Source organism: Pristiophorus japonicus, chromosome 18 (genome assembly GCF_044704955.1).
Source record: "Pristiophorus japonicus isolate sPriJap1 chromosome 18, sPriJap1.hap1, whole genome shotgun sequence".
NCBI classification, from domain to species: domain Eukaryota; kingdom Metazoa; phylum Chordata; class Chondrichthyes; family Pristiophoridae; genus Pristiophorus; species Pristiophorus japonicus.
The window spans coordinates 53,930,287-53,942,888 of NC_091994.1; the positions used below are offsets into that span (position 1 = coordinate 53,930,287).

General features: G+C 42.1%; 1 protein-coding gene across 4 annotated transcripts in view; it reads left to right on the forward strand.

Annotated features, from left to right (window-relative positions):
- Positions 1-12,602, forward strand: part of LOC139228735 (scaffold attachment factor B1-like) — a 70,329-nt gene that overhangs the window by 15,683 nt on the left and 42,044 nt on the right. For all 4 annotated transcript variants that reach the window (XM_070860041.1, XM_070860043.1, XM_070860045.1 and 1 more), the window contains exons 4-9: positions 5,376-5,633; positions 7,336-7,413; positions 8,602-8,629; positions 10,136-10,637; positions 11,139-11,188; positions 11,778-11,893. In XM_070860041.1, coding sequence (XP_070716142.1) covers positions 5,376-5,633; positions 7,336-7,413; positions 8,602-8,629; positions 10,136-10,637; positions 11,139-11,188; positions 11,778-11,893 — 1,032 coding nt within the window. The remainder of the gene's footprint in view (positions 1-5,375; positions 5,634-7,335; positions 7,414-8,601; positions 8,630-10,135; positions 10,638-11,138; positions 11,189-11,777; positions 11,894-12,602) is intronic.

The following is a 12,602-nucleotide window of genomic DNA, read 5'->3' on the forward strand; positions in this document are numbered from 1 at the left end:
TTCAGCCCTTCTAGCCTGCACCGCCATTCAACGAGTTCATGGCTGAACATGAAACTTCAGTACCCACTTCCTGCTTTCACGCCATACCCCTTGATCCCCCGAGTACTAAGGACTTCATCTAACTCCCTTTTGAATATATTTAGTGAATTGGCCTCAACTACTTCCTGTGGTAGAGAATTCCACAGGTTCACCACTCTCTGGGTGAAGAAGTTTCTCCTTATCTCGGTCCTAAATGGCTTACCCCTTATCCTTAGACTGTGACCCCTGGTTCTGGAATTCCCCAACATTGGGAACATTCTTCCTGCATCCAACCTGTCCAAACCCGTTAGAATTTTAAACGTTTCTATGAGGTCCCCTCTCACTCTTCTGAACTCCAGTGAATACAAGCCCAGTTGATTCAGTCTTTCTTGATAGGTCAGTCCCACCATCCCGGGAATCAGTCTGGTGAATCTTCGCTGCACTCCCTCAACAGCAAGTATGTCCTTCCTCAAGTTAGGAGACCAAAACTGTACACAATACTCCAGGTGTGGCCTCACCAAGGCCCTGTACAACTGTAGCAACACCTCCCTGCCCCTGTACTCAAATCCCCTCGCTATGAAGGCCAACATGCCATTTGCTTTCTTAACCGCCTGCTGTACCTGCATGCCAACCTTCAATGACTGATGTACCATGACACCCAGGTCTCGTTGCACCTTCCCTTTTCCTAATCTGTCACCATTCAGATAATAGTCTGTCTCTCTGTTTTTACCACCAAAGTGGATAACCTCACATTTATCCACATTATACTTCATCTGCCACGCATTTGCCCACTCACCTAACCTATCCAAGTCACTCTGTAGCCTCATAGCATCCTCCTCGCAGCTCACACTGCCACCCAACTTAGTGTCATCCGCAAATTTGGAGATACTACATTTAATCCCTTCGTCTAAATCATTAATGTATAATGTATAATGTTAAGAAAGCAAATGGCATGTTGGCCTTCATAGCGAGGGGATTTGAGTACAGGGGCAGGGAGGTGTTGCTACAGTTGTACAGGGCCTTGGTGAGGCCACACCTGGAGTATTGTGTACAGTTTTGGGTCTCCTAACTTGAGGAAGGACATTCTTGCTATTGAGTGAGTGCAGCGAAGGTTCACCAGACTGATTCCGGGGATGGCGGGACTGACATATCAAGAAAGACTGGATCAACTGGGCTTGTATTCACTGGAGTTCAGAAGAATGAGAGGGGATCTCATAGAAACGTTTAAAATTCTGATGGGTTTAGACAAGTTAGATGCAGGAAGAATGTTCCCAATGTTGGGGAAGTCCAGAACCAGGGGTCACAGTCTAAGGATAAGGGGTTAACCTTTTAGGACCGAGATGAGGAGAAACTTCTTCACCCAGAGAGTGGTGAACCTGTGGAATTCTCTACCACAGGAAGTTGTTGAGGCAAATTCACTAAATATATTCAAAAAGGAGTTAGATGTAGTCCTTACTACTAGGGGGATCAAGGGGTATGGCGAGAAAGCAGGAATGGATTACTGAAGTTGCACGTTCAGCTATGAACTCATTGAATGGCGGTGCAGGCTAGAAGGGCTGAATGGCCTACTCCTGCACCTATTTTCTATGTTTCTATTATTACGAATGCTCCTTGCATTGAGACTCAGAGCCTTCAGGCTTTTTTTTTTTAAACACTGTCCTTTTAGAATTATGTTGTAATGTGCCCTTTTTGATTTTTGCCCTTGATTTCTCTGCCCTCCACTCTTACTTTTCTCTTTCCTACCTTTTGCTTCTGCCCCCTTTTTACTTCCCTCTGCCTCCCTGCATAGATTCCCATCCCCCTGCCATATTAGTTTAAACCCTCCCCAACAGCACTAGCAAACACTCCGCCTAGAACATCGATTCCGGTCCTGCCCAGGTGCAGACTGTCCAGTTTGTACTGGTTCCAGTGTCACAAGAATTTGAATATCTCCCCCTTGCACCATTCCTCAAGCCACGTATTTATCTGAACTATCCTATTTCTACTCTGACTAGCATTTGGCACTGGTAACAATCCTGAGATTACTACCTTTTAAGGTCCTAATTTTTAATTTAACTCTTAGCTCCCTAAATTCAGTTTGTAGGACCTCTTCCCTTTTTTACCTCTATCGTTGGTATCTATATGCATCACGACAGATGGCTGTTCACCCTCCAGAATGCCCTACAGCCGCTCCGAGACATACTTGACCCTTGCACCAGGGAGGCAACATACCATCCTGGAGTCTCATTTGCGCCCGCAGGAACGCCTATCTATTCCCCTTACAATAGAATCCCCTATCGCTATAGCTCTCCCACTCTTTTTCCTGCCCTCCTGTGCAGCAGAGTCACCCTTGGTGCCATGAGCTTGGCTGCTGCCGCCTTCCCCTGATGAGCCACCTCCCTGAACAGTATCCAAAATGGTATATCTGTTTTGGAGGGAGATGACCGCAGGGGACCCCTGCAATACCTTCCTTCCGTTGCTCTTCCTGAGGGTCACTTTAACTATTTCCTTAACCAATTGGATTGAAGGATTGTGAAATTAACAGCGTAAGGACTGAGAAGGCAGTGTAAATTAGAGTGGGGGAATTCAGTGCCAAATCAGGTGCAGAAGCAGAGGGGAAGAAAGATTGGATTAAGAAGGAGAAAAGGGGACCAAAAGGAAAAGTATAAACAAAATTACATGTTCAATTTTACATTTAAAAATCAACAATTAAAACCTGAAGGTATGAGGCCACATTTGTAATCGTTAATTTTCAGTGCCAGAGAGGTTATTTAGCAATAATTAATAACACTTCTAAGGCGGTCCCTCGTATAGAGGATGACTTGCTTCCACACCAAAAAGGGATGAATTCACAGGTGTTACAATGAGGGACCTGATATTCTCGGTCCCGAATTACATATCTGGTGGGAGATGCCTGTGCGTGGATTTTTTTTAACATGTGGTAACTGTTGCACACCAGCCACCACACAGGCTTGACAGAGCTAGGTCTTGGTCCAGTGGCAAAGATTAACTCAGACGACTGGAGATCTGCTCTGCTGCACGGAACTAGTGCGCGCACATGTCGCAGTGTGGGCTGGCCCATGTTGGCCCTGAGCTCACGCCTGTCCTGAACCCCTATCACGTCGCTCTATTATCTCTCGCTGCTCCTTCACCCCGACCGTACCATGTCGTTAAAAGGGTACTTAAACTGGAATGGACAAGACTTAACTTTCTGTGGCGAATTTAGTTTGTATCTACCATGCAAATATAGCAACTTCACGCCATTCTATGCATTCTGTGCACAAGTTGGCTGCCATGTTTCCCACGTTATGGCAGTGACTACACTCCAAAAGTACTTCATTGGCTGTAAAGGTGTCCGGTGGTAGTGAATGGCAATATATAAATGCAAGTCTTTCTTTAGACTAGGCTTGTTGTAATTCCCCTTTCTAATAATAGGACTGCTCTAGAGCCTGACTCGCCACATAATATATTCACCCAGCAACTTGCTGAGCTAATAGGCAGGAAGGAACCTTCAGCAGTACTATTTAAAGCACTAAGCGTGGGCAGGTACAGCAGGAGCGGCGAGATCCGTGCGAAGGAGCGGCGAGAGAATGTAGAGGGATGTGATCGGCACCTGGGAGAGGTGTGAGTTCGGGGCCAGAAGAGACGAGGACCCAGCGGCAGCACGCGCCAGCCAACACTGCGATATGTGTGCGCACTAAGTCCGTGCAGCAGAACAGGTTTCCAGTCGTCTTGGGGTAATCCTTGCCACTGGATCAAGACCTAGCTCTGTCAAGCCCGTGTGATGGCTGGTGTGCAACGGCCACCACACGTTTTTTTAAAAAGAAAATCCACGCACCGGCATCTTCCACCCTTCAAGATGTAGTTCGGGATCTGGAATATTAGGTCCTTCATTGAAACACGTGTGAGTTCATCCCTTTTTGACGTGGAGCAAGTCATCCTTGTTTCGAGGGACTGCCTATGATGATGTATTTCAATGGCGAGCCAGACAGCGAGATGCTATTTTCGTGAAGCTACCCGGTGGAGAGTCGCAACTTCTGCATATTTCAGTTTACCTGCACATCTGTCCCTTGCCTGAAGTTGCTGTACCATTTATGTTTAAATAACATTTAGTGCCATTAGCCTTACCATTCTTTTGACAGGAGAATATGAGCGATTATTCCCCAGCGTAGTTCAAAGTTTCCATCCACACTGCCATTTTGAGTATGTGTTGATTCGAGAGTTTCTTTGCTTTTTCCAAAAGACAAATGAACTGAAGATTGAATTCACAATGCTTGCTTAAAAACTGCTGGTATTTTGAACTGCTCACAGACAGACAATGCATGTTTAGAGCAGCTGTGGATTATTGGGTGGTTGACGGTTCGGGGGGGGAAATAATTGTTTATTGAGAGGCTTTTTTTTGTTTCGTGGAAAAGTTGAAAAACTGATCTCTGGTTGTTTTTCCCAAAAGATTTAAACTTGGCAAGAAATCACATTTCCACTGCTCCCTCCATGCTCCCAGATAAAGCCCTTCTCAATAGCCCTAGATCCCAGTCTTGGGCCACTTCTCTGCCATGCTCCTAGACATGTGGCACCCCTTGTTCGTGCCTGAAGCCCCATCCCAGTCCTGCAAGACCCCCTTCCCAGTGCTCCCAGATCCCAAAAGTGTCCTCGATGTTGTTTAAGTTATTGTCTCTTCATATTACTTAAGTGAATACCATCCTGTTCTTATAAAGTCTCCAAATAAGTATGATCAGTGCTATTGAGGATCTGCCAGTCCTCAAGATAATTGCTGTGCATAAACAACATTCATTTATAAAGCCTCTTAAAATTTAATTATTCTCTTGGGTACATCAATGCTGGTCACTCTGGTAGGCAGTCTTAAACTTCTTCGCTAGGGAATGTCTAATATCTAACTATACAATAGTTTAAGCTCGGAAGTAATAATTGTACCCCTTTATCTGAACTGCAAATTACGCTTCCACTCTTTTTGAAGGTAGGCCAAGAAAATACCGCTCGATACAAATTATTAAGCTGCTTTATTTACTTGGCAGCAAGCAACGGTTAGAATCCAATCTATCTTCATGCAGTAATACAACATAATGAATGTGGCACTTTCCCACTTCAGTGGGTCAAATTGTTTGACTTGAACCTTCAGCTAACTTGCTGTATTTTAACTTTGATTCTGGCGGAAGCCTTAGCCAGGAACTTGTCCAGCTTCCAGTCCTTTAAACTCAACATCATAAGTTTTAACTTCCTTAGAGCTGTTTTAGATGTTACTAGATCTTCAACATGGGTAACTTAGCGCTATATTATATGGCTGTTTGAGTCCTGTACAATGATTGTTTCCTGGCCTATTGATAGTCACACTCTAAAGTAATCTGCATATTTCATTGCAGGAAGATATTGAAGCCAGTGTTGACCAATTACAGGACATTTCTGCATTGGATGTTAATTTTGAGAATGAAACTGACATTGAAGGTGCAATGGCAGGGTGTGCTGATGAAAATGAGATTGAACAAATCACAGCGTCTTTAACCGAGAATATTGAACACGTTGGACTACCTGTAGAGATCACGATGCAGCTGCCTTTGGAGATGGGTACAGAAGAGCGCCTGGAGTCGGCTCTGATTCTAAGCACAGATGTTCCAGTCGAAGTATGAAGTGTTTAAATTAACTCACTGTTCATGGATGTGTATTTGTATTCAATTGCGATTTAGATAGAATCCGGTGTAAATGGAGCAAAGCTGGACTTGGAATTTAGCTTACTCTGGAAGGGACTGGATAGTGTAGTGGGTTACATTACTGCCCTTTTTTCTTCGGAGACCTGGTTTCAAATCCCACCCAGACTCATAATGAAAGTTTACTCTATGGCTGTACAAGCTATAATTGAAATTAATAATTTCCTGAAAGTACTATGCCATAAAATGGGCAACAGCATTTTAGATTTTATAAATAGGTACATAAAGAATGGGCCGATACTCTGGAGTTTAGAAGAATGAGCGGTGTTTTCGTTGAAACATAAGATTTTGAGAGGGCTTGACAGGGTTGATGCTGAGAAACTGTTTCTCCTGGGTGGGGGGGGGGGGGGGTCATGGTTTCAGGATAAGGGATCGGCCATTTAAGACTAAGATGAGGAAGAATTTCTTCACTCAAAGGGTTGTGAATCTTTGGAATTCTCTACCCCAGAGAGCTGTGTTTTCTCAGATGTTGAGTATATTTAAGGCTGAGAACGATAGTTTTGGGCGGAAAAGTGGAGTTGACAGCCATGATCTTATTGAATGATGGAGCATGCTTGAAGGGCCGTATGGCCTACTCCTGCTCCTATTTCTTGTGTTCTTAAGAGCTCTTAAATTTATACAAAATATTCGTGAGGCCACAGTTGAAGTACTGTTTTCAGTTTTGGGCACCCAACCAGGATGATGCCTGGGAGTTGTGAAGAGAAACTTGACACTGGGACTATTTCTAGTTGAGCACTGAAGGTTGAAAGGACATTTTAAGAGATTTAAAAAAAAATATGAGCAGTATTAATAAAGTGAATAAGGAAAGACTATTTCCTCTGCTTGGGAAGTCTGATAAGGGGTCATCAATTTAAAATTCTGAGGAGGAATTCAAAAATTCTTTACTCGGTGGAGGGGGAAAACGAGACAGAAGTTGACACATAAAATGCCTTGTCACTGGCAGAGTCGATTATCTCTTTTAAGGGGAAATTCTATCAATATTTGAAGCAGGGGAATAGAGTGGAACAGTGGTATTAGTTTTGCACTATCCGATTAAATTTGTGTGATTCTGATTTTAATCTCAATATAGTTTCTACTGAACATGGGGTCAACAGCGCAGATTTGCCCACAAGATGGCAATCTCCGCCACAGTGGGTAGTGTAGGGAATGAGGGAAATCACATTGTTGCAATGGCAGCGGTGTGGTGCTGTTCTGAGGTTGTGATTAAGCGGTCCTAGAGTAAAATCGAATGAACTGTACTCATTAACCCACAATGATGACCCTCAAATTGAACAGCTAAGAGTTTGAACTATATGCATTGGTGAAATGCAGTTCCAAGAAACAGGGGAGATCTTTTTGACATGGAAAATAATTTGTGTAACAATCTGACTGTCCGAAATTCACCTTGAATTTTCAACTCCTTCCAACATAAATAATATTAGTATGAGAATTTCATTTTGGAAGGGGCATCTGAATGGACTGAATCCAGCAACTGCAGGGTCACATTGCTGTTGGATTTCAAACAAAACTTTTATATATGTAACATTTTGACTGCACACATTCAATGGGCATGTTTGCTTCTCAGTTCAAGTGGAACCCTTTTTGTCTGAAGAATTTAATGCTTGATATAATGTTTCAGATTGTGGATGAAGCAAAGGAGATGCTGGACACAGAGATGCCTTGCACTGCAGAGGAGGAATCCCTGTCAATTAAAGAAGTAGGATGCAATTTTGAGATTGTTCATTTTGAAAAGCCACTGAAAAGGCATCTTGAAATAAAAGCAATTTTGTAGTGGAAATCTGTGTAGATTCATTTAGCTGGTAATGTTAATGCTGCTGACAGATATAAAGTATAAATTTGTGAGAAACTGATACTACAAACTTGTTCTATATTCCAGACTTCAAAGAGTAGAAGATACAGGCTAGAATGTAAAGTCAGAGATTGATTGATGAGGTATATGTTAGATTACACCATGGAGCATTTGTAAATCAATATATTGGGAAATAGGAAACCAATGGAGGCCAGTGAGGGCAAGGACGATGGGTATGCAAGACTTAGAACAGGGTAGATCCTGCATAGAAAAATTGTTCGGGTTATTACTTCTGCTATATCTCCATAACCTCTTTCAGTGTTCTGATGCATACCATCTGGAACTGTGATTTCTTTAGCTCCATTTAAAAAAAAAAGTTTCCTTTTGAATATGGCTCATATGGTCTTTTTTCCCACTTGGGTCTGCCCACTACCATAATCCATTAGACTATGCCAGGAAATTCAATGGGAAAATATATTTATATATTTTATTCAAAAGTCCCTATTTGCACAAAATATACCCTAGGAAAACAAGCCTGTTTTACAGCGTTATGGTACTTTTTTCTAGACAATTTCAACAGTACAACACTTGCATTTACGTAATGGTGCACAACACAGTGTCTTCGTAAAGCTGAAGTAAACTAAGATGGTGCACTTTAAATTGATCGATGTCGTTGCAGTCAGCAGTATTAGCAGTTACCGTATCACTGCCTTGTACTTTTATTTTTGCAATGCTTTAACTTGAGAGGCTTTTAAATAGTTCATGTATTTTACCATCCTTCATCTGCGTCGGTACCTGGAATTCTCTTAAATTTTCTGATTTTGTGTTCTGGCATGTACCAGGAGTGCGAAAGCAGAAACGTTCACTGAGGTGAACACAGAAAAGTCAGCTTCTGCTCTGTTTTAAAACTATTGCATTATACATTAAAGTGTAATTCAGATAACTAGAATGTTTGCTTGTAAATTATATTGTGCTTCTGTCAGCCAAAGAAAAACTTGAAAAGTAGCTCTTAAATTTTGTATGTTTTGAATGGTCTATGGACCATAATTCTGTATGATGAGCATTAACACAATTTATAATCTCATTTGTTTTCAGGATGTTGAAGATTTACTTGAAGAAACAGGTATTAAAGAAACCCCCTCCTTTCATCATGTGCCCCAGTGCAATTTAATTTTTCTCTCAAAAAAAAACTTGATCACGTGCAAGTATTCTGGTATATTATAGCAGTGGTTCAGAGCAGCACAGGTACAGGGAGACTGGAAAACTTAGGCATATCCCAGATCTACTACATTCATCCAATCTGCTATAAAGCTCTAGTTGCACAACTGACCGTACATAACTGACAGCATTAGCACCTTCTGTTAGCTTTTCTGAAGGGAAATTTTATATATTTTGAATGGGATCGCATTTCTGTTGATGTCTAAGTGATAAATTGAACATATTATTCCACTCAAAATAAGCTTACACAGTCTTCCACAACAGTTTATGGGGACTTTTATGGCTACTGATGTACTCAATAACACATCTGAGGTGTATATTAACCCTCTGCACCTGATTTCAAATTTAACTTGAATTCTGCAAGTTGTACACATGCAGTGAACTTGAAGCCTCATCAACCTGTGTAATCCACTGGGATAGTAATATAACTTGTTCTGGCATGTTTTTGTCATCCTAGAGCAATAATAAATGTGTAGGTGTTCTTTGCCTGAGGGAACTTGTCGTGGGAGTACTTTTTGGGGCGAGGGTAGGGAGAATGCAAAGAGTCAGTTGTGCTACATAGACATGTATATAATTTATATACAAGGCCAGCACATATTAGTGCTGTTACCTCCTTTGCAATCTAATTTGGTTTTCAAACCTTGATCTGGTGATGTGTATGAGTACACAAGAGTACTCTGTTCAAACCTCTTAAATTCTACAGGATGGGCAATAAAGTGGAAGTTCCATTTCTTAGGAAAGTGTTAGACTCAAAACTGAACTATTGCCAAAGTAAAAGAAACTGACCCGTTTATGATATTTGAATAAAAACAAAATGCAAGTGAATTAAGGAAATGCTGCAGGTTAAAGCAAATGGAAGAGCAATCTACCCAAGAATATTAAAGACTTGATGAACGATCTACCCACGCAAGTACATTACATATGTTTTGTTGGACTCTTGCTTCACTTGGAAGAAATGAAGTTAATCAGAAGACTTGGGACTATCAAAATGAAACATTTATTGAACACTCATGGATGCAGTTTGAAAATAATTATTTCTGATCATCTTGAACTGCAAAGGAATTTTCTGACTTCAGCTATTTCTTGGAATTACATGGACATGTCATGTTTTCACTTGAACTACTACTGCTAACTTCCAAAGTTATCGGTTTGCAGCATTGAGGACTCCTACCGATTTGTGGGGTTAATAAAATATCTATTGGTAAATTAGTGAAGACATTACAATGAATTTAATTTTTTTTTAAAGATAGCTGTGTGCTCCCTCAGTTTTCCAATCTCCCTGTGGTTCTAGTGAAAGCTAGGGACGGTGTCCTGCATAGTTACACGGCAGGCATGTTAGCTCCGTGTATGTTCTTGCTGTATTTCAGTGGTAATTAAACCTTGTGCTATTCTATTCCCATTGATCCCGTAGAGAAGGAGAATGTAGCCGAGAGTTCGGGGGAAGCTTGTAGTTCAGTCCCTATCGAGGAGGAGCCGCTCCCTGAAGAGGCACAGCTATCTACAAAAGAAATGATCAACATAGAGTCCTACCAGAAAGAAGAAGAAGATGACAACATCTCAGTTACTGTACAGGCAGAGGACGCGCTGACACTAGAACTTGACAATGACCTGCTTTTGGACGCACCCAAGAAAGAATCAAAACCACCGGGGACCGACTCAGAGAAGCACTCCGATCAAGTACCTAGTGGCAATAAAAATGAAATTGAAATGAGCACATCAAATATGAGCGAAACAGAAAGCGACCAACAGAAACAAGAGTTAGAAGGGGCAGGCATTGAGAGCACAGAGAAAGAACAGCAGCCAGGAACTGAGGAAAGCAAAGATGAAGCAATGAAAACAGAAGAGGAAGGTGATTCTAATGAAGCAGCTCAGAAAGAAACCTCGATTATAGAGGGCAGTGATCAGAACAAGAGGTTTGTTGTTTCTCAGTTCTAGATCAGAAGCTTTCTTTTTTTCATTCATACTAAGATTCCAGTAAACTTGTCTCGTGAATTGGCCTGCACAGTGATGGTAATTTTGATCTTTTTTGTTTTTGTTTAAAAGTTCTTAATTTTTTTCCTGTACCGTTAGAGGTGACTTCCTTTTGCACTTTCTGCTCTCCTCCAACCTGCAGAGGTTGTTCACAAACTGGAATATTTTGCTTCTGTGTATACTCTTCACCGACAGTACCAAAAATGTAATGAGGCAATTTTTGAACCGTTCCATTTCCAATTGGGATCTAAAATGTCATTGATGCCCCTACATCCAAAATGTTTGGTTTATTGCATTCTCCGTGATCTATAACTGACAGTAGCTCTATACTTTGGTAGGTATTGGACAGTTTGCTTGGATTGGAAAAAGTTTGACTTTTTTTTAAATGTACATTTCTTAAATCCCGTTCTCCATATCTAATAAGTCTGATTTTGTATCTTTAGTTCTATCAAGGATGGAAAAGATACTAAAACTACAGCAAAGGATGAGAAAGGTAGGCCATAGAATCTTAACCAGTGTTTGGAGTTGATGGCTACTATGTGCTGTACTGTTTCAGGGCTGTAGTCAAGGTTCCGAATTAGACTGATATCTGTACAGTAGGGTCGTGGAGATATTAAGAGGATTGTATTTTCAGAGGACAAAAGGGCAAGGAATGTAATTAAAGTAGGTGGTTAACATATAATGTGGAAGAGACGCACATGATTGAAAAATCATATGTAATCTGGCTCGAGCGGGTTTGGTGGGTCGAATGGTGTTTTTACATTCTGGATTTTCTTGTCTTGGCCCAAATCAGAATTTTAGGTTGTAGAACTGGCATAATGAAGACATCACAGTGATGTAGCTACCTTGAAGCTTTTTTTCCCTGCGCCAGTTGTTGATTTGAGTATGGAATGCCTTGAGTGAATTGCAGTATTTACAAAGTAACAATTTTTGATTTCTTAATGTCTTTCCTTGGCTTGTTCAATACTCCTGTGAAGCACCGTGGGACGTTTTACTACGTTAAAGGCGCTATGTAAATAAAAGTTATGTGGGTCCAGACAAAATGTTCTTTTGCTTATTAAAGATAATACCTTGTCATTCAGGCCGATCTGGTACCACTAGCATTTCAGACAATGCAGGGAAGAACCTTTGGGTGAGTGGCCTGTCCTCTGCCACCAGAGCAACTGACTTGAAGAATCTCTTTAGTAAATATGGCAAGGTAAGAATTATGAAAATCCTGAAGTTTTGAGTGGTTTGTAATGATTTATTTTTAGTGATTTATGTGCCTGAAGATATGAAGTGCGGATTAATAAATTTTTAACTTGTTCACGATGAAATATTTGGTAGAGGATTTTTTTTAATACTCTTAGAACATAAGAAACAGGAGCCAGGAGTAGACCATTTGGCCCCTCTAGCCTGCTCCGCCATTTAAAAGATCATGGCTGATCTGATCTTGGGCTCCGCTCCACTTCCGTTGGGGGCTGAAATTGGCTCTCCCGATAAGGCCTCTGGCCGCCGGAAAGCACCGGCCACAGGGTAGCGTGGACTGGCCGCCGACTCTCTATGGAGGGGCCACCATTTTAGAAATGGCCCCATCTCAGGAGCGGTGTCCGGGACTGCTCCGTCCATTTTCCCGCTGCGGTGTGCACGCGCCAACCCCTTATCGTCTGACGGAGACCCCCTCCCGAAATTGCCCGGCGGGAGAGGCTAGTGCCCCCGGCAGCTTTTTCTGCCGGTACACTGCGAAATGGCGGCACAGCCACCCTTAATGGGGAGGACGCACTGCCGCAGCTACCACGTTGTGGTTTTTTGTGCCCCAGGTTCGGCCAGGCTGGCAACAGGCAGCCTGCCACGCCCCTCTTGGGTGCCAAGCCACTGGCCCGGCTGAAACCCTCCTTGGTAGCCCAGTGGACCTAACTAAAATATCT